This window comes from Python bivittatus, unplaced genomic scaffold (genome assembly GCF_059951505.1).
Source record: "Python bivittatus isolate LINGU-HERP-01145 unplaced genomic scaffold, Pbiv_v1 ctg000020_np1212, whole genome shotgun sequence".
Taxonomy (NCBI): Eukaryota; Metazoa; Chordata; class Lepidosauria; order Squamata; family Pythonidae; genus Python; species Python bivittatus.
In genome coordinates, this window is record NW_028277030.1 from 117,468,659 (window position 1) to 117,490,754 (window position 22,096).

Sequence of the window (22,096 nt, forward strand, 5' to 3'; positions counted from 1 at the left end):
CTGGAGGAACAGAGCTCAAATCTTCAGGATTTGAGCTCCATTCCTGCACACTGCCGCATCCCCTCCACTTGCAACCTTCCCTGGAAGCTTCCAATGGGGAAGCCAGCAGAGAAGATTGCAAATGGTAATCACATGATCGTGGGGCACTTGGCAACTGGTCGTAAATGCAAGCCGGTTACCAAGCACCCAAAATGCGGCAATGCAACCATGGGGGCAGGGGTGGGCAACATTTTACGACAGCCAGAAGTGCTTTACAGACCATAAAGCACCCTTTCCAAAGCTGTCGTAACTTTGAACCATCGTTAAACAAATGGTCATTAAGTGAGGACTACCTATACAGTGATTAAATTACTATAAAAATTATAGTAATGTCTGGATACAATGTATGATAAAGCCTTTAGTATATCTTGTCCATGGAATCTTTCTAATATGTACACACATGCCTTCAAACTTCTCTACACTTAAATAAATTTTATTTACTTTTAAAGAGTTTAGTGCCCAGGTATATTCTTACCTGTAGAAGAAGCTCAGCATCATTCACTCTTCCTTGCTCTATGTACTGAAAGAAAAGGTTTGTAACAGGCTTATAAATTCCAAACTGATTTGCCAATCTTTCAGCCACGGCACCCACTGTAAATGAATGCATAAATAAATAAAATTAATTTTATGGGGAAAAAAATAAAATAAGACTTATTGATATAAGGATTTGTAAGAGAAATCATTGAGGCTGGGAAAGAAAATGGAGTATTTCAAAATCACGAATAAAGAGCAGATGGTTGTTGCAATGCAGGGGTGTTTGCAGGAAATGGTAAAAAAAGTCAAAATCTGCATCACATATTAAAAACAGACAAAGCTTTGATTATACTGTCATGGCCATCAACTTGACTTTTTTGACCATAACCTAGGGAAAAAGGCAGTTATTCCTTCAGTTTTGTACTGTGGGAAAAAGTGGTTCAAAGAATTCAGATACACCATGTTAATAAATTCATTGATAAATAAGGATCGGCATTTTGCTTATTCAGTTTCCAAGATTCTGTATCCTAGCCCTTACTTTTTTTTATATTAAACCCAATAAATGAAACTGTCTGTTAATCTTGTTTTTCTGATTGTATTTAGCTGTAAGGAGCCTGAGAGAGTTATTTATAAGCATTTTAAAAAATAGGCCCTTCAAATCCCTGGTGTTTCAGCCATTTTTTAGATGACTGGATGCCCCCCTCCCATTTTATACATTTTAATATTTTTTATGGCACTTTATCAATTTTTGCTACTTTTCATTTGTAGCATATTTTATTGCTTTAAACTTTTTATTTTGTAAATCACACTGTGGCGATTTCACCCTTCAACTTAAACTGATGGGTTTAGCTACTGATTTAAAAACTATTTTTATATTCAAATAGTTACATTTGATTTTTGGTTTTTGTCTATTAGCTGCCTTGAGTACTCTTGGGGTTGAAAGGTTGGGGCAAAAATGGAAGTAATGAATAAATGAACACCTATCATCAATAACGAATTAAACCTATTAGCACTGCAATCCTACAATACAGGATTATTTATTACAGAATGCCCCCTCTGTGGGCAAAGAGAAAAGGCTATCCTTGCAGGGGGAGATCCAATCTCAGAATTCCACTTCCCAGCTATCATAGAAATCACTTGGGATGGTTCTCCTCTAATGTCAAAACTTGCTGTCCCACCCTGTCCCAGCAATCACGCAGCCCAACATTTGGCAGATTTTGGAAATGGTAAGCTTTTCACCTACGTCAAACGAGTTGAAATCCACACATCTTAAAGTTGCCAAGTTTGAAAAAGATTGACCTAAGCTCTTTGTGGCAGTAAAACTCCATTACAGGTGATGCTCCTTTTGAAATTAGCACAAAATGCTGGTTGAGTTTACGTAAGGCTTAGAAACAACACTTGCTTCATCATCTGTGGCAAGAACTGAGCAAGTAGGAAATATTTACAGAGGCATACAAGACAGCTAAGCTACTGAAGTTTTTTGTAAGCTGGTGATACCAGGGGACTTTTTTGCCATGCTAACCTACGTTTTTCCAAAGCTGTTTCCTCTTGGTCCTCCATCAATTTTTTGAATACAAAGGATATGTCTGCATCTTCAGTCAGCTGTCTAGAAATGAATTTTTCCTCAATGTATTCTGTAGCAGCATCACAGTTATTACTGGTGAAAGGAAAAAGTTGCATTAGCTGAGTTTCTAACATTAGAGTTCATATGCCAATAAAGCAAGAACATGAATGTTTTACTCTATTACTACATTAATATTACACAGAATAGCAACATTAAAAGTACCCATCACTCCACTCATGCAGATACTGTTATAACACAAAGTGAAACAAGTTTGTGGCTGAGTGCGTAACATCAGTACCAATGCCATTTCCTTCAGAAATGAACTATGATGGCCTTTTCTACCGCTGAATAACATTACCTTTTTTTTTTTTTGGGTAACAGAGCAAAGTTACTTGTGGGTTAGTTACCTTTGAAATAAGACAAAGTAATTTTTTTTTTTAATCCCAAGAAAACAAGAGATGCACCACAAATTAAATAGCATGTTTATAGCATTAAATATTTTCTTGAATTTTTCAGAGTAACCTTTTTGGATAGAAACACAACTGTATTAAATGTGATATGTTCAGCAGTGTCTGTAACAAGCAGCCATGATGTCAAAATGATGACGTGTGTGTCTTGATAGCATTGCACAAAGGACACTACTTAGTACTTGTGTCACAACATCTGACACAAGTAGGTAGGCCTCATCGTTTGCATCATGATGTATATGTGCCATTTGTACCTCCTTGCCCTTCCATGACTACCCATTGACATGTTTAATAGTTTTGTCTACAATTTTTTTCTTTGTAGTGTAACAGAAATGATGGCAACAAAAATACTGTAGTCATAAGAAATAAATGCAGCTCATTGTGCCTTTGATTTTAAAAAGAGCTGCAGATGACTGTTCTTCAGAGCCTGGTTGCAACAAGATGTGGACATACTTAGACAAATATCATACTTAAGATACTGACACCTGGAAGTTCATAGTTAACAGCCAGTTCAGAAAGGTACTGAATTCTAAATGGAGCAGGATTTTCTCCCTGGAGTCAGCTGACAACATGTCTGAATTTGTTAATAAAAACAGAGTAGAACAAATAGATAACTGGGCTCAACATAATATGGCAAAAAACTGTACTGATTGTTTGTTACCATGTCCTTCCACCTGACAGATACCTTATATGTGTACTCTGGACCTTTCCTGATGTTAAATTTATGTTTGTTTGTTTGTTTATTTAATTAATTAAATTTATATGCTGCCCATCTGCCCCAGAGGGCAATTCTGGGCAGCTCACAATTAGATTCCAAAACAGTAAAAACAATAAAAATATAAATATCCATATTAAAATTAACTAATAACAATTGTATATAAAATGTATATTTTATTAAAAAACTCCCCTCTCACCCCTATGGCTGGTATGTGTCTTCCTCAATCGCGGGTCCTCTACCAGAGGCCTGGAAGTTTGAGGGTTCTGCACAGCATCTTAGCTGTTCCTAGCACTGCACTCTTCTGGACAGAGAGCTCTGATGTTGTTCTGGGATCTGTTGGAGTCACTCTCCCAGGTTAGGAGTCACAGCCCTGAGTGCGCCTACCACCACTGGGACCACTTTGGCCTTTACTTTCCACATCCACTCTAGTTCTTCCTTCAGGCCCTGGTACTTCTCCAGCTTCTCATGCTCCTTCTTCCTGACGTTGCTGTCACTTGGCACTGCTACATCTATCACTACCGCTGTCTTCTGGTCTTTATCTACTATCACGATGTCTGGTTGACTGGTAACTAGCTGTTTAACTAGTTACGAGCTACTAACTAAACAATAGAATATAATATTCTATATAAAATATATATTTAAAAGAGAGATTGATTCTGCAAACATTTCCAAAAGACTAGTTGTTTAAACTGTTTTTAATGAGGGATTTTGGATATCATTAAGAATGTGTAACACTTACTTCTCCTTAGAAGGATGCTAAAACATGTCCAGAAACAGAGAGCATGAGCTTGGAAATGGGTTTGTTAAAATGGTTCTTCAATTTTTCTATCCAAATTCCTCTCCCTTTTCAAATTATCTTGCCAGTCTTTATTAGGACTATCCTCAATAATTTTATATGCCTGGGGTATACATACCTGTAACATAATTCTACCAAACTATTGACTGAGTCAAAACAACTGAATTTATTTGAGAGGATGGTACAAAAGTGAAATAAATAGGACAGAGTACAGCTAACTGATATATTTAAAATATATTCAGTGCATACAAGAAGTAGAAAGAAATAAAGAATTTTTTATGGATATAAGCCCATAGACACCCAACATTAAATAAGTGCTATCAAACCATTCAATGAAGCCAGAATATGTCAGAAAACATACAGTTGATATTTATGCACTAATACTGTAAAGACAACAAAGACAGTGTAATTGGAATGTACTATGTCCCCAAATATTGTATTATCTGAAAAGGATTTTCCAACATTTCATTAGACAATTAATTGCATTTATTTATTTTAAGGTCACTCATAATCTGCATGCTAATCTTTTATTATTCTGCATTATCACAGGAGTGCAAAGCAAATGTAACACACATGTAAAGCTTATTGGCCTAAACAGGTGGGCACTGTGCTGTGAATTACAGCATTAACACGAGTTCGCTAAGGCAATGCTTCACTGAGGTAGGCAGAGTTTTATAAGCATGTAAGTTTGATATCATTAGCCTACTGCAAGTTCACTTATCTAATAATAACCTGCACTTTTTGCATTTCATTAGACTCCAACATTCATTGTTTCTAGGATAAGAATCTTCAATGGCAGCCAGTTCTAGTATGTATTTAACTATTATAACAGAAAAGGTTACTGACAACAGAACAAGGTCACCATATGCTTGTTTCCCCCACTAGTACAAAGAAGCAGTATCCACTATTGAGTTGCTTACTTCTTAATGCGAGCCAACACGGTGTTGTTGATGAAAAGCATTCTTCGCAATTTAAGAGTCCCATGGAGGGGTTCTATTAATTTCTCAATTTCCCTTATACTCTCTTCATCTCCCTTCTGAGCGAATGCCTGAACAAGCCGAGTAACTGCTAGTTGAGTGGGTTCCTTATTATTTTTAAGAAGGGTCTGGAGAGAAGACATTGCTTCTGTTGAAGAGATTTAAAAAAGAGACTTTATTCAAGAGAATAGTAGATCTTGATATTACACTACATATTTATAAATCTAATTAACAATAAGAAAAAGATTGAAAAATCTTACCAATCTTTTTCCTCAAGCTTGCCATAGCTTTTTCAGTCTGTTCTTCAAAACATATTTGTTCCTATGTATATCTTGAATGTAAGATTTTGATGGCTTGGTCCACATTTCCAAGCCTACCTCCTTATCTTTTAATAGTTAACAGCCACAGTAGGCAAGGGAATCATGCACTGATGATACTAGGTAGGTAAAGTACCATGTTTCCATGCCACCACCTCCTCAAACACTGCTTTTCTAGGTTTGTTAAGCTGATCAATGGTCCAACACACAATTTTTATGTTGTTCACCACTAAAAGATGTTCAGAACCTGCACCACCATCTTGGAGGGGTTCGAGGGTAAAAAATGGCAGGTTCATGGGTCAACTATGCAGTTGGCCGACAACTCCATAGTGCTCACCTATGATAAATTTCAGTTCAACTTTTGATACTTGCTTTTGAAAATGGTAACTTGAAAAACAAAATAATCAACACTTAATTATTCATTCTACCCAATTTTTATGATAAAACCCTCTGTCATATATCAAAATATCCCAATCTTTTCTGCTTATTCTCAGGTAGGTCCTACAGCTAACAGCAGCAGTGGAAAGGTTAAAACCCTGCAACATTCCTTCCAAAAGATTTTTTTGAAAAGGAGTATGGAACATATTTACAGCTGAATCAAAAGCCGCATTCTCATGTTACCATAATCGACTGAGAGAATTTAGTGTGATATCTAAACAGGAAAAAAAAACCACTCTCTGGTTGTAGAGAACATCCTGTGGCAGGAGAGGACGAGAGGAAAGGGTGGGAAATAATCACAACAGTTTGCCTTCAGGTAAATGGATGTTTGGTGCCTGGCCATGCCTCCATCCTAATTGATTATGAATAGGCACAGTGGCCAGAGCATCCACAACAATTTTTCAAAATCCCAAATGGTCCCACTGAACACAATGTTTACTTACCCACCCTAAATAATTAAAAATTAAAATTAAATTTCCAGTGTCCCTTCCCCCACATACCACTAACATTGCTAAAAGGAACTAACTGGCACATGTATAAAAAAATATATGGATTACTAAGAATGAAAAGATAGCATTAGAATAGATACATGCACATACATATTTTCATCAGTAATTAATAATTAGAGAGCAATATTTATTTATTTATTTTATTATTTCACATATTTATATGCTGCCAGAATCTGAAGACTAATATTATTCCAGTAAAACCTTGATTTAATGGGCCATTGGGGATGGGGGTGGGGAGGAGCAGTTCCCATTTAAATCAATGTCTATTAAATCAAATTGATGAAATATATCATTACATAATTGATATTTTTATGCTAGCTTGTGTCATTTCTGTAAAGACATAAATTATATAATTACAGAAATGATATAAAAATTGTTCAGACTGCTTCAGATACAATATCTGGAGATGAAATCTTTTTTTAAAAAAGTTTGTTGCATCTGAAGTCCACTAAATGGAGGTCCAGAAACATCTTTTTTTCTGGAAAGTTTTACTAAAATTAAAAGGTTTTACTGTACAAATGTGACTACTTCCTTACTGAAAATTGATCACTATAATTTAGACTAAATTTACAAACATCTGATTTGTATGTATGTATAATTGATCAAGATTATAATTCCAACTTTTTTAGCCATGACAGTTAAGTGTTAATTTTCATTTTAAAAATTCTGGTGCACTCAACATGTGCAACAAATACATATATATCCCATAATCCACCACCCAAGAAAACCAGTAAAAAAAATACATCACTTTCATATGAATATCAATATATTCTAACCAATTCTAGAAGATAGCAATTCATCATTTCTCATTTTTATATGCTTCCAGGTTGATTAAAAAACTAAAACCAGCTATGGATTATGGCATTTATTTCTCATGCCTCATTTGTTATTATGCTGCTCTTCATACATTTACAAAAACCATCAGAACCCAAGGGGCAATTAATAGGATGGCCAGATCCTAATACTTTAATCACAGGTAAAACCCTCAGTTCTCAGTTCACATTTGAAATATGATTCCTATGTGCAAGTAACATAACAATATATGCTATGTTATCATTAGCATTTTTTTCAAGTATCAAGAATAGGCAGCAAACATATTGTGACAGTCTGCATTCAGCCATGGCTAAATGCAGGCTGTTCATGTATCCATATATACATTCAAACAAGCATTCTGTGGATAGGTAGAACCTGAAAATAGAAGACAGAGCTTAGTTTTCCATAGGAAAATGTTCCTGTAGGAGAAAGAGCAGTTGTTGAGGTGGCATCAGAGGCGGATTCCTAAGAGAAGACTCTGGGAAGCAGAACTTTGATGGAGGAAGTGTAACGAGTGGTGCAATTTAAGACTGAAAATGTATGGTTGGTTTCAGTAAGAACAATGCTGCCTTACTATCCTGAATTGTTATACTGTTATACTGCTGAAATCATTGTCAGTTTGAGGGCAAATCTGGAGAAGACTGCTGAAGAGTGAATTGTTGGGTGAGATCCAGAAGATGACTCCTGAAGATGTTGTACCATGTGAGTTTTTCTGCTCAACACAAGAGAATTCCTCAGGGATTGAAAATGATGGAAAATAAGACATTCTGCCCACAAAAGCTGAGGCAGGAAGCCTGTGTTGGTCTGAGGGGGAGAAAAAGGCTGCAGGAAATTTAGGCTGCAATCTTGAGAACATTCTGAAAAAGACAGTCTGTTGCAGTATCTTTTTAATCTCAAGTTGCTGTGCAGGCAAAAGAAAGTAAAAGAGCAGAGATTACCTTGCCTTGTCTAACAGTAAATTATCCTTACTAACTCTTACCAAGCAATGCAATGAATTCAAAAGTAGCTTGCTTACTTTAACATATTTTCTTAATAAATGAAAACAAAATCCAAAAGAGGCATTTTTTACCTAATTCTATAGAATACTCCTAAGGCCCACATGCCTTTGGTTGAACTTAACTTTATCACATCAAGTGTCAAGCTTGAACTGTGTAATAACTGCTTCATGGTGTCTATTCAGACACTGCAATCAGACTGTGACAAAGTAAATATACAAGCTTTGCTTGAGTACTGCACATTTTAAAATCAGGTTTCCCCTTTTAAAACAGGAGTGCAGAACATAAAACCTTGCGAAAACATTGCAGGCAACAAGCTCACACTGCATTATAATTTTTACTGTGATAGGCATCAGTATTTATTTATCAATATTTATACTTGCCGAAATCCAGATGGACTATGGGTAGGGGTATAATAAAGTCAAGACACAAACCATATATTAAAATCCCATGCAAACAATAAAAACAATCAGTACAAATCTAACATATTACACACACTACTGTATTAAACTACTCTAAGGCCAAACACCTGCTGGAACAGCATTACTCTGGCTAGGTTTTGAAAGGTCTGTAAATTAGAGGCCATCTGTACCCCCAGGGGGGAGTGTTCCATAAAATGGAGGCCACCTCTGAGAGGGCTATTGCTTGACCCATGCCAGTGAATCCTCTGGAGATGGGGACCTGCAACAGGCCCTCTTTAGGGGAATGGACTGGTCAGTCAGATTTGATTTTAGCTAAGTGTTGCCTGATATATCCTAATACTGCACTGTAAAGAGCTTTAGAGATAATAACCAGCACTTTGAATTGGGCCCAGAAGCCAATAGCGAAGCCAGTGCAGTGACTGCACAATCAGTGTTCTTCTTGCCTGACAGGACTAATCCATCAAACATCTAGCCCCTATATTTTGTGCCAACTGTAGTTTCTGGGTCATCTTCAAAGGGAGCCCGACATAGAACATGCTGTAGTAGTCCAACTGGGAATGATCAAGGCATGAATTAACTTCACTAGAGCATCCTTGGTCCAGGTAGGTCATATCTGCACAACATATTAAGTATTCTTAAAATGAAGAATTTCAATCCAATTTCAATTAGATTCAGTTTTTGTCCTAGCTTCCCTGCTCTGTTCTAAAAGAATAAAAAATTGGCTACATAAAGAACAGCACAGAGGAAGGGAGATTAATGCAATCAGTACTGAGAAATGATCTCAAGACGTGCAAGTGTTTCACTGGCCACTGTTGAGGGCAAGCCAGGATATGGTGGCTGTACCTGAAGAAAGGGAAAAGCCAAAGGGAAGCAGACACATATGTAGAAATCAGAGGAGCGGCAGGTCAGATAAAAGCAAAGAAGTTCAACGCTTAGTCCAACTGCTTTAAGTAGGAGGCCCCTCCAATCTTTTACCGCATTCTTTAGCTGTTGCCCAAGAGGAAGCCAAAAAACAAACAAACAAATAAATTATGGGAGAACAATCAGATGAGCTGCTATGCTATAGAAATTTTGCTTAAGTACTAGTCTCTAAGGAAGGGTAGAGAGGAGAAGCTGTTCTCCCAGTGACTTCTCAACTACTTTGAGATTCAGGTATCATGTCTGGCACTATAGGGTCATGGCAGCTGATTGATGGGCAATTATTTCTGTTGAAGGGATTCCCTTGGGATAATCACTTGGGAACCACATGGAGCTTAAGCTGAGTATAAGTAGGGCCAAAGCAAAATATGGACAGGCCATCCACAGTTCTTCCCACATTTTTTTCTCCTCCTGGTAAACTTTCTTTCTGTTTTGTTTCAGACACCTTTACATCTTCCCACACTGTGGACTGCTAAGGGACAGATAATTCTTACCAGAGATCTAAACTCATACATCTTACAGTGGACTCTTTCATTAAACCAATAACGGTATAATATTATGTTATTGGCCACAGATTGTCCAACCCTGACATATTTAAACTAAGATGTATTCTTTGACAAGAGAATTCATGAGACTAAATAATTTAGCAATAGTCTTCCTACCTTGAAGAAGGCCATTTGCTAAACTAGGATTACAAATGAAATAAAATATGGAAAAGATGCATTTAAGCATTTGATGAAAAACAAAAAAGATACTTTCAGCAGTAATCCATAACAACTGTGGTGTAAAACTGTAATTTGTGCAAGGTTCAGTTTTGTGATCCTAGACCTCACTGGCCTTGCTATGAGAAAATCAGTAGATATTGGAGGTAGAATGTCCAAGATGAAGCCAAACTAGCCTCAAAGAGATGAATATAGTCTAACAGTAAAACTGTCCACCGCTGCATTCACAAGCATTTACATTGTTCAGCCAACACTGCTGTTACCATGCAAAGCAAGTTTACAAAGAGCACAAAACGAAAGGACAATGTATGTTTTATTACTGCTGGCACTGAGAACTATTAAAAGTATTAGATTAAGTTTTTTAAAAATCAGTATTATAAACATTTAGTGCACAGCCACGCACATTTAACACTCAATTTAACTCACTTGATATCTTGTGCTACCAACACATTGTGCAGGAAGAAACTGCTGGGAATTGTTTCAGATGCTCTAAGGTATGTTAATTTCCAAAGCAAAATGAATTGTGCTGTGAATTTTAACGCATTTGAAAGCCTGTACTTTCTCTCGTTCTGGAGCACAAATTTTGCATGTCTGAAGAGCTGTGATTCATCTTAAGAAAACCCATCTTGTGTTAAATGGAACGGAAACTGGACTAAGTGGTCAAATGACAAGTACATTCATATTCAAGCTGTATTATAAATGCATGTACAGTAATTTACGTCTCTCAGCTACCACAAAAGGCGCTTGATAAGCAGGTAATTTGCTAAATGGACTCCTTTATCCAAGTATTCGAAGGGCGTTACAAGAAAAATCTGCAGAGGCATTAATGTGACGTAAAGGTCAAGCATTGTGACATACCTTTCAAATAATCCCGCCTAACTTGCGTTAAGATGAGGAGGCTGCTGGCAGCATCGTTCAGCACGAAGCCCTTGATGTGGTTCTCAGCGCTAAAAGAAGCAGACATTTAGAAAGGAATTACTGACATGCTTCTGATACGATAATAAATGGTTGAGCACCAAGGTGAAATTATAAAAACTACTGTTCGTATGTTAAAAATATTGCTGCAAAATATCGACCTGGAGACAGCTTTTGTGTTATCCTGTCAATGGTTATAGAAGGATAATTTTTTTGTGCATTCTGACAGATGACAAAGTTGGAAATGAGCAACAAAAGAAACAAAGTACAAGATTTTTTTAAACAATCGGTTCAGATTCTTAAATGCTGACATATTACATGACGAAAATAACTGCATGCCCACTATTGTTCTGCTGTATCCTAAGCGGGATACTTTGTTCTTCTTTTTAAAACAGTCACCATAATTATAAAATGTAAAACCATTCTTCCTGCAATAAAAAAAATGAAACATTTATTTTCAGCACAGTATATTTTAAATACAAATTAAAGAGATATTATGAACCATCTCTGTATAATTTAGTTGATTTAATTTTCAAATTTCTGTCATCTAGACATAGGCAGGATTAAAAAAAAAAAAAAACTTTATCACTTTGCTGTCCTAAAACTAAATTTCATCATTCATCAATTCTGTATTTCAAAAGGCAAAAACAAAACAAAAATGAACTTCACTTACTTGAAACTGCAGGAAGAAATTAGCTTTACTAATATTGATTAAAGCCTTTCGAAAAAGAGATATACTCTGAACATACTGATCAGAAAACCTTTTTCTATTTTCATGTCCATGTCTTTAAATGGTCCCCACATAATTAAATATAGACTTTACTCTTAAAGTGCCCCCTGAGAGGAGTGAATACAAGGCTGCCATTTGCTGCACCAACAATCAGGATAAACCACAGGGATCATCTTGTGAGAAACAACAGAACAGCCCACCTTTCTGAATTTATGAACTGAGCGGATTTAAAAGTAAACAGAGTCATTGCTAAATTATTCTCCTCAATCTCAAGAAAATCCTCCACTAAGTTCCTAATATGACCCTCCTCTCAGTCACTTTCAGCCTCTGGGGCCCTCAGGATTTCCTTACTCTTCCAAACCAATCTGCTTAATCCCTGCCTAAGCCCCCATTGCTCATTTCTGCTTTTTTCGTTTGCCCCATCTGTCAAAACCTGTAAGTCAAAAAACTCATGCACAGAACTGTAAATAACATATAACAAAGGATTTACTTTCCCCAATCTTCCAATCTTTAGTGCAGTTAAATAAATGTTAGCCGCTATTACAGACCTAATCCCCTATTTCAAAATTATTACATTTCTATTTTAGAATGCAGCTAAATTTCATCAAGATCTCTGGGCTGACCAAAATAATAAGAAAATAATTTTTTTTATAAAGGCACTAACATTCAATATTTCCAATTTAGCTGTCAGAAATTTATATTTTTAAAAATAAACATCTAGCCATAAAATTAGAAAAAAGAAAGTAATAACTTATTATTTCTTACTTACTGTGAACTAGGCAGAGTTCTCCAAAATATCTTGGAGTTCTCCTATATAAAATTTTATAGCATTTCACTTGGATTAGCACACTGATTTTTCATTTTAGTGTTTTGTGTCTGCTGGTCACAAGATAATAGACTGTGTAAAATGAATTGTGTCCTGATTTACTGGACTGCTTTGATTTTTCCCAAAAGTGTTAACCTTTGCCAATGTGTTGGAAAGCTATTTCTCTATAATCTATTGAATATTCAGCAGTCCTAGTGATTTGTTTGCAACTTACTGAGCAATCCTGAAAATCCTTTGTTTTGACACATAATGTATGTACATCTTATGAATCAAAATTAATGCAAACCGCAGCAAGGTGAGTAGTTTCCTTTTTATCAGGGCCTCTCCTGTTACATAAAGCTGCCATTTGGTTAAGAGAATTTCTGTGTTTCTCCATTCTTTATTTTCTGGATTAGTATCTATACGGCAATCCATTTTGGATGCAACGGTAAAGCATGATTTAGCTGAGCATTAGATATATAAACCTTCTATACTGCCTCTCATTCTCTCTTTCTCCAGAGAAGATGGACAGTTTTTATGTTGTTTTATTGAAACAGGCTATTTTTACAACTCGTGGTGTTTATTTTTAAGTTCAGTTGCAAGTTTAAAACATAATAAAAACTAGACATAGTGTTCTTGGATTTGAGACATAATGCTAAATTATGCTAAAGCAGAGTTAGCTAAAGCAGAAGAGAAAGTTTCCAAATTTCTTCCATGCATCTGGGAAGGGCAAATGGAATGGACTGTAGAGCTGGAGCTAATTCACATGAATCTTGTGTTATTTACTAGTAACCATTTAATTCCTAGTTCTGCATCATGTCCAAACATAGACAATTACAGGAAAGATTTTAGGGTTAAATACTGAAGTTAATTTTTTTTAATTTCACTTTAACCCTATCATTTTATTTTAAATAATTTCAGTACAATTTTAATTAGTTCACAATTTAAATCTGGCTTTAACTGTTTTCTGTACATTTCATCTTGATTTCTAGCAGATTATTTTTTTTGAAAAAGTCAACTTTTGTTGGTAATTTTATGTTTCTGTATTTTATTTACTTAAGATAAATCTCTACTTTTGGTATATATGAAAATCTCCTCAGGTTATTTTCTAGTAACTATTTAATTCTATTACTATTACTGTTGTTATTGTTGTTGTTATAATAAGATGCCCTTTCAACAGTCTTCTGATTCAAAATCTCTCTCTCTCTGGATTGGTTATAATGTAAACCAACATTAAAGATAATTCAGTCTTCCAACAGCCTCAGTATTCACAGCTGATACTCACCACCAATGCAGTGGATCAGTTGGAGATGCTGGCCACACAGACAATCTTCTGCATGTAATACATCTCTCTCTCTCTCTCCATATAAAACCAATCCACATGCTAGTAAGTTTACTTCAAGGAAGTTCTTTTAAGAGATTCAAGCAATTGAGGAAATGTGTGGGCATAGTTGCATATTCAGGTCTGTACTCCATACAACTCCATACTGGGGATTTTATCCACGAGGCAAAACTGCCTGATGCGCTAAATAACATTTCTTCCTATTCATATGATTCTGTCAGGAGAACTGACATTTGTAATATTTGTTCCCTGGTCTTGTGACCCCAGGACTACCCACACATAAGAAGTGTCTGATTATGTGTGCATTTGTTAAGTTGTTAAGCATACCAAGTGCATGACTGGTCATGATGGACTATTAACTACCAGATGACTTAAGAATATCGACTTCTTTTGATCCACCATATATAGCGGAAAGTCCAGTACATTACATTGTCCTTAGGCAACAGGAGAAGTACGAAATAATGTATATGCAAAATTACCCATACCTGGATAAAGATAGATGCATAAAAAGACTTACATTTTTTTTACTTCCATTGCTTCTGTAACAGAACCATGGCTGAGTAATGCTTTGATAAGTTTGTTATAACAACTGACACTAAGTACAACATCCTTTGCCATTAGAAAAAGTCTGTATGCCTCTGCAAAATAATTAAAAAACAATCAATGTGTCAGCTTTTATTGAAGTGGCACAGAAAAATGTTCATCTCTTTCTTTTTAACAAACAGAAACAAGATCTGTTTCTCTGTTCCTATTTCTGAGCCTAAAGCTACATTTAAGAGCTGTTTTTAGTGTCTAATAAAAATCCCCTTTCTATTTAACTTTTAGCAACTTAAATTTGCCTTCATACTAAAAAAAAAGGGGGGGGGGATTACTGCCACCAATGAGAAACAAGTTATGCCTTAGCCAGTTACATAACAGCTCTTTTCAAGATCACTGTCAAATCATTGCAGTGCTACTTATTTAAGAATATACTACATGCAATTTTAAGACAGTCCCTAATTCTGTGATTGTAAGTTACAATAGTTAATATTTATCACAGAAGTCTTTGGGAAATGTTAGTAGCATTTCTACTTTTGAGATAAAATTATTTGCTTACAAGATTTACACAGAAACATACCATTTATAAATATACCACAACAGCATTTATCTGACTGATTAATGGTTTTATTTCACACATTCACAATAACTGACAGTCAAAAGACATTACAAGAAGAGGAAGAGGAGGAGGAAAAGGGAGCTATATTTTTCAATCATTTACTTTTCTGAGCAAGATTAGGCAGGTGTGAATGTCCCCCCAAAACAATAATCTACTCTAAAAAATGAATGTTACATATCTGGAAAAAAACAACATTGTTCAATAGTTCTACTCAGAAAGTCATTTTAATAATTAGAATACAATATTATACATAAAAGTACTTATATTTGCCTTGAATATTTAGTGGAATTCTGCTTACATTTGAAAATATATCCAGAAAACTGAATGAAGAATAAGCGAGACAGAAGTTGAAAAATTATATTAAATATACTGGCTAAACAGATGCAAATCCTATGTACCTGCACTGTTAAAGGTAAAAATAGAAATTATGAAATTAGGTAAACTCAGCAGTGATCAAGAATGTGTTCTTAATATTTTGTGTTGAAACAAGTGTATGTAATGATTTGAAACAGCTTTAGGTCAATATTTATTATTTTTTGTTCTTTGTTATGTTTACAATGATTTTGGTATCTAGATTACAGTACTGTAGCTAAAGTGCTATGAGTTACATGCTAATCCTAGCATGCTCCACTCAGTGAAATGGAATACACACATATACTTACACATACACTCACTACATACATTAAAGGAGGGTGATAAAAGATAAGGCTTGATAACTTTACTTAAGAAAATGGTATTATTTGATCGTTGGGAGTCAAGAATGAAGAAAAAAATGAAGTCAACAAGTTCAGGAATATCTGTCACAGGCTAGCTGGCATGTTTCCTGAAGTGTTCCACTCAGTATCTCATCAGCAACAAAATAATTACTTCAAGCATTCTAGTATTAACAAAAGCATAGTCAATTATACTGACATGAGTAAGAGGGAATGGGGCGTATATGCCAATTCCACCCCAAGCATACCCAGCTTCGCTATCAAAGTCTAAAATGCAATTAATCTGTCAATGAATTCTAGACTGGGGAGGGGGTATTTTTTTTTTCACCCCAGAATCGTATATTAAATTTATTGTAAAAGTCCATTTTCTACAGCAGAGACAGAGCATACAACAGTGGTTATCTCTTCCTTCTCCTTCCGATTGGTGGGGATAGATCCTTCCCCAGTTCCAGAATGACAAGACAACCCCTCCCCCTCAATTTGAATTTGAAAGACTGTCTCATGAAACTTGCTGGTCTCCAGGACTTTAGAAGTCTTTAGAAATTAGGAATAAATATATGTGACCAAACTACGTTAAACTGGTTGCAGGTATATGTGGGGCCTTGAGATGTTTCCCTCCCTCTTGATATTGACTGGAGGGGTAGCTGAGAGGTAGCTGGATGTCCTGCCTCCATTGCAGAAAATGAATTTTCATGATAAGCCCAACTCCCTGCTTTCCTACAACAGTCAAAAGATCTGATAGTGGAACAAACTAAAGCAGTTTGGGAGGGCTGGATCTTTTATTAAAGGACCTTAATGTTATAGGAACTACTTTCTGCAGCACCTTCTTACTGAATGACTCTTTGGCCAAGGTGGATGGGTTAGGTTAGTAGTATTTTATACAGGAGAACACAAGGATTATGTGGCAGCCCAACAGATATCTCCCAGGGAGGCATCCACTTCATAAACTACTTTGATACATGATTTCATCCACCTGGATAACAATGCCAGTGACGCTTTATGACTCAACTAGTTGTCCTGTGTGGCATTTTAGGCAATGTATACTGCATTTTGTTGTTCTTCCACTCAGACTTTGTGTCTACTTGGGCTAACCAATGTGCCCTCAAATCTGTAATGTTGGCATCTGTGAACTGTACCTGTAGCAAGGGAATTCCTCATCCCTAATAGGATCGCCAGTCATCTCTAGGTTCTCTGAGCTATTAGGCTCTGGAAAGCGAGGAACATCCATTGGAGGGGGCTAGAGTGGAAACTTGCCCATGATACTGAATCTACATAGATGGTCATATGGCCCTGGAGACCAGCAAGTTTCATGAGACAGTCTTTCAAATTCATGCAACTCATTGTTTGGGTTCTCCCTTTTGCTAGGTGGGGAAAAAACAATGCTCACTCTTGGCTGGAGCTGGTGCAGCTTGTCTGGAGGTCTCTATCCCCCCAGCATGTTCTGAATGGAAGGAACTAAAGGAATGAGAAAAGTAGCTTGAAGTCCTACTACTCTTCCTTTCAGAACCTTTGCTGGATAGGGATAAAGCTTTCTTTTTCTCTTAAGTCTCTAGGGCTTCTCCAAACAGTTTTCTATCCTTGAATGGGCCCAATATGAGCACCAAAGCTGATGGAATCTGGGTACCAGTTCTTCAGCCATAACTGCCCTCTGGTGGCCATTGTAGATAACATTCATCTAGCTGAGAATTCTAGGCTACCTTGGGTAATGTCTGCCCTGAAGATATCCATCATGGCCAGTTAAATTTCCCCTCCAAATTCCTTATGCTCAGGGGCAATGAGTTAATAGTTTTATCCATAGAATACAAGCCCCAGAAAAGACAGATGTAACAAGAGAAGCTCTTACAACTAGGGCTATAGCCTCATGATCTGGAGTATTTCTATCTTCCTGTCCTCTTGTTTTGCCGGGGGGGGGGGAGCATTTTCCCCATCTTAATGTAGTATTATCCCAGAGACCACTATCTTACTATATTTTACAATTAAAACAGCAACAAAGTCTTATAAACAATTTAATGCGGTAGATTCAGTACTGATGTAACATATATATGTAAATATTCTGGCACTAAAGATTTCAACTGCAGTTTCATGATGCAGAGCATTCATTAACATCATGTGGCTATACAGAAAAAGGTAATAATAACTTCAACAAAGGTTTAAGAAGTCAAAACTGATTTACCTTTATGTTTACCCGTTCTGCAAAATTGGTGTATTTTTTCATTAACATTATCTATTTGCTGAGGAAACGATGACAAGCCAAACGGTGTAGAATCAACATCCCTTTCATACCAATTCTTTAAAAGAAACAAATAGATGTCTTTATTTTTATAAATAGATAATACCCACTCATTATCTAATTAAAAAGGATTATTCTAATGTAGCTACTTCATCAGAAAGACACTGAATCTAATTTACCTCAGGTACAGTAAATGGAATTTTCTGATTATTAGCTTTAAAAATTTGTCCTAGCAAATGCAAAGTTCTTGAACGGGGAACAATGTTTTCTTCCTGCATTTTAGTCCAAACAGATTCAGCCTTTCCCAAATCATTATTTTTCTCTGAAAAGGAAACAGTTAAAGGAAAAAAAATAAGAAAACAATTACACATATGTGATGTTAATAAACCTATTTTAACAGATGATGATAGAAGACAAGATTTCGTTTCAAATATTTTAGCAAAAAACTCCCCAAAAACTAATAAGCTAGAACAACAAGTGGTTCTATTTTCTTACTGCTTCCCATTTTATGAGACCATCATGGGAACACCACTGTTTACCAAAAAGAAGGAAGGTTTTATTTCAAAAACTTGTATTAACTGTATTATATTTAGTCTGTAAATTTGACAATCCATAACCTATAAAAATAATAAGTCATATCCTGTTGTAGAAAGTAAAACTTCATTAATTTTCTGTTCTGGTTACATCACTGGGGGATGCTGTTTTGTTAAATTAATTTAAGCTCTTTGTCAGATCCAAAAGAACTATGAGAGGAAACAAAATTGCTGTTGGTGGTGTTGTATAAATGTTTATGCAAAAGTTGAGAAAGTGCAATAATGGGTAGGATTGACTACAGTTTTATGCATCTACTCCTGCAAGGGGATGTGCTACTTCCTCTAGGATCAGAAAAGAAATGCTTTGTTTAATTTTTCTCACACAACACCAAGTATATAAAATACCCTTCTTAAAATACCAGCATAAATCCTAAATACGGTTTGCAGAAGAGAATGCTCCTGGGTCTACCTTCTTCCATTTCTATGAGGAAGGACTACAATTAATTACCATTAATAAAGTGGTGAGGAACAGTCTTTTATCTTCCAAGAAACAACGCTGTTTTTCTTAGTTTGAATAGAGGAATTGGCTATGCCTTTGCTGACTGGAGCAATATTTCATAAAATCTATTTTCTTATATTTCTCCCTCAGCAGGCGTATTGTCAGTATGGGGGAGGCAGACTGCTGTTGGGAAGGAGAGAACAACCTCTTACTGAGGAAAAATTATGTTTTGAAGCCCAATGCCATGTTTCTGTGAGCCAATATTGAAATTCTGATACCTTTTGTGCATATTTTCTGCTGAGAAAAACTAATAGTAAGCTAATATAAGGCATGTAATAAGCTTTGTGGCTTCTTCTATACTGAATAGACATTTCTGCAAGCCAAGAAAATAGATATACTCTATTTAGTATATACAATTTTTCTTATTTTATAGGAGGCAGCAGAGTTCTAACCCCAAGTTACTGATGCACAAAACTCCTATTATCTCAAGCACTGGGGAGAGAATTGTGTTAATCTTCTGCAGCAAAAAAAGCAGAAAGTCCTTTGCACTTTAAAGATACTTGAGTTTCTTAATGTTTCCTTTGATTTTCTGTGAGGAGTTAGCAAGGATAACTGACCTATGTGAACAGAAGAGAGACTGGGCAATGAAGGAAACAGCTTTCAGCATTCATTTAAGGTCTATTGGAAGATTTTCCATCTGACATTAAATGATACATAAAGGTATCAATCTGGATCACTGCAACAGCAGAGACCCAAAGGTTTAAACCTTTCCCACCCCTTACCACTCCACTGTTTACTATGGAAAATTGTAAAAATGAGTTTTTAAAAAATAAAATAGAAATCTTTCCTGGGCCAATTTTTCTGTGAGTTGGGAGTCAATTAGCACACAACATGGCCTCTATCCCAGTCAATTCTGTGACCCAGAACACAGCCCACTCAAAATGTTCTGATTGGGAATGCACAAATCTACCCACGCATGGAACACCTGGTTTTGAGTGTCCATGCATGAATATGTTTCAGATGTTTTGGTCCAGACACTGAAAGAAATGGAGTTGTTTTGTTGCAGACGAGGATTGAAAGCTGACTGTTTCATGCAGAAGCAGTTGGGGGAGGATGGGGGAGATAGGATACACCACCTCAAGGTGGCAGAAGCAGCTGAGGGGAGGCAAAGAAGGAAGTGGGAGTGGGGTTTGGATATGCCACAGCTGCTAAGGTGAGGAGGGGGAATGGGGGTGATGTGTCCTAGTCTTGCCTTACATGCCTGTCAAATCTTCTAGAATTTGATTTGTCCAAATCCCCAAAACAGCCAAAATGTTCTGGGCTTTGTTTTGGCTAAACTGTAGCTTATATGAAAAGGTTTAGCCTTCTGAACAAAATAATTTGCTTGTGTTCTAAGCAGAACACATTTTCTCCTTCACGCATACCCCTAGTTCTAACAGAATATTCCAAGTGGGGCTATATTGTTCCAACTTCAAACAGTAACATATGTATCCTTAAAAGCTTATGACCAGCTGTAAAGTTGTTTGACAGTAGAACAAATACATATGAACTGATGAGTTTTTTTCAAAATAATAATTTTGCTAAGAATATAAGGTAAGACAAATACAGTTCAGCTATTTACCATGCCTGACAAATTTAAGTCTCCCTGAGTTAAATGTGCAGTCACCCTATGCTATGAGGCTCTCAATTTTACAGCATTTTCCTCTAAAGCTTAACAAGTTGCCCACGTAATGGTAAGATTATGAAAGGCTTTGAGTTATTCCTTGGGAGAATGCAAGTGTATTCGGCTATCTTCTATTGAAAGCAATTATGTACATAGCAAAGAGGAACATTTTTTTTCAAATTCTTTTGCAGACAGCAAAACAAGACAGTTCAAAGTAAAGGGAGAAATTACCCAGACAATTCTTGAATTTCTGAGACATGGTTTAGTACTACAGAATGATGGGAAATGGCAACTTTCTTTAAAGAACTCCTCAAGAGATAAATACCACCTATGCAGAAGAAAATAGGTGGTTTACAAAAACCTTCAATTATCATTCAACCGAAGTAAGCCAACTGTAGAATGTTTCCCTATTCAAGTTAATACTTTAGAACTGAAAGAAAGAAACCAACTGGTAAATTGGAATACAGCCCAAGCACACTGAACAACATTTCACCCATGGGCAAGTTGCTGAACTAAATGCACAAATGCCATCTAATTTTTGTTGTTGTGCGTTTTTTTTAAATAGAATGTGTGAGTATTGGTCAGAAAGATGGAAAGGTAGTGTTTTGCTGAGATCTTTAAACCAGATAGCCAACTGCACCTGCAAGTGGGAGGAGGAGGAGAAGGACAAAACTGAAGGCCCAATGAAGGCTCTCAGTTGGAGGAAAATGAAGATTACAAATGTAAACAAGCATAAATGCAGGCCTTTATGATTGTGGCTAAAGAACAGAATCCATAGCCATGGTTGTCATCAGCCAATTTAGATAGTAGTAACTGGAAGAAAGGAAAATGGTACAGATCATAGCTTTCTTAAGTGTTCTGAATCTTTCTTAGAACAATGTGTAAGGAGGGAAGATATCCAGAAGTATTTTAATGTTGTCCACCTCCGTCCCCGTTTTTGTCACCCTCCTTGTGTTGAAGCTAAACCTGTGATATAGAAGCCTCTTTTTATCTGATCAATAAGGGGAAGAGGCGTAACTTATACAGTCAGGTCCAGAAATATTGGGACATCGACACAATTCTAACATCTTTGGCTCTATACACCACCACAATGGATTTGGAATGAAACAAACACAATGTGCTTTAACTGCAGACTGTCAGCTTTAATTTGAGGGTATGTACATCCAACTCAGGTGAACGGTGTAGGAATTACAACAGTTTGCATATGTGCCTCCCACTTGTTAAGGGACCAAAAGTAATGGGACAGAATAATAATCATACATCAAACTTTCCCTTTTTAATACTTGGTTGCAAATCCGTTGCAGTCAATCACAGCCTGAAGCCTGGAACGCATAGACATCG

The 22,096-nt window shown here is 36.3% G+C and overlaps 1 protein-coding gene across 1 annotated transcript in view; it reads right to left on the reverse strand.

Moving 5' to 3' along the window:
- The window catches only part of LRPPRC (leucine rich pentatricopeptide repeat containing), a 117,455-nt gene that overhangs the window by 9,679 nt on the left and 85,680 nt on the right, over positions 1 to 22,096 (reverse strand). The window contains exons 27-33 of the mRNA XM_007424640.4: positions 18,240 to 18,382; positions 18,004 to 18,118; positions 14,479 to 14,599; positions 11,028 to 11,116; positions 4,979 to 5,183; positions 2,040 to 2,170; positions 515 to 630 (exon numbers count right to left, since the gene is read on the reverse strand). Coding sequence (XP_007424702.2) covers positions 515 to 630; positions 2,040 to 2,170; positions 4,979 to 5,183; positions 11,028 to 11,116; positions 14,479 to 14,599; positions 18,004 to 18,118; positions 18,240 to 18,382 — 920 coding nt within the window. The remainder of the gene's footprint in view (positions 1 to 514; positions 631 to 2,039; positions 2,171 to 4,978; positions 5,184 to 11,027; positions 11,117 to 14,478; positions 14,600 to 18,003; positions 18,119 to 18,239; positions 18,383 to 22,096) is intronic.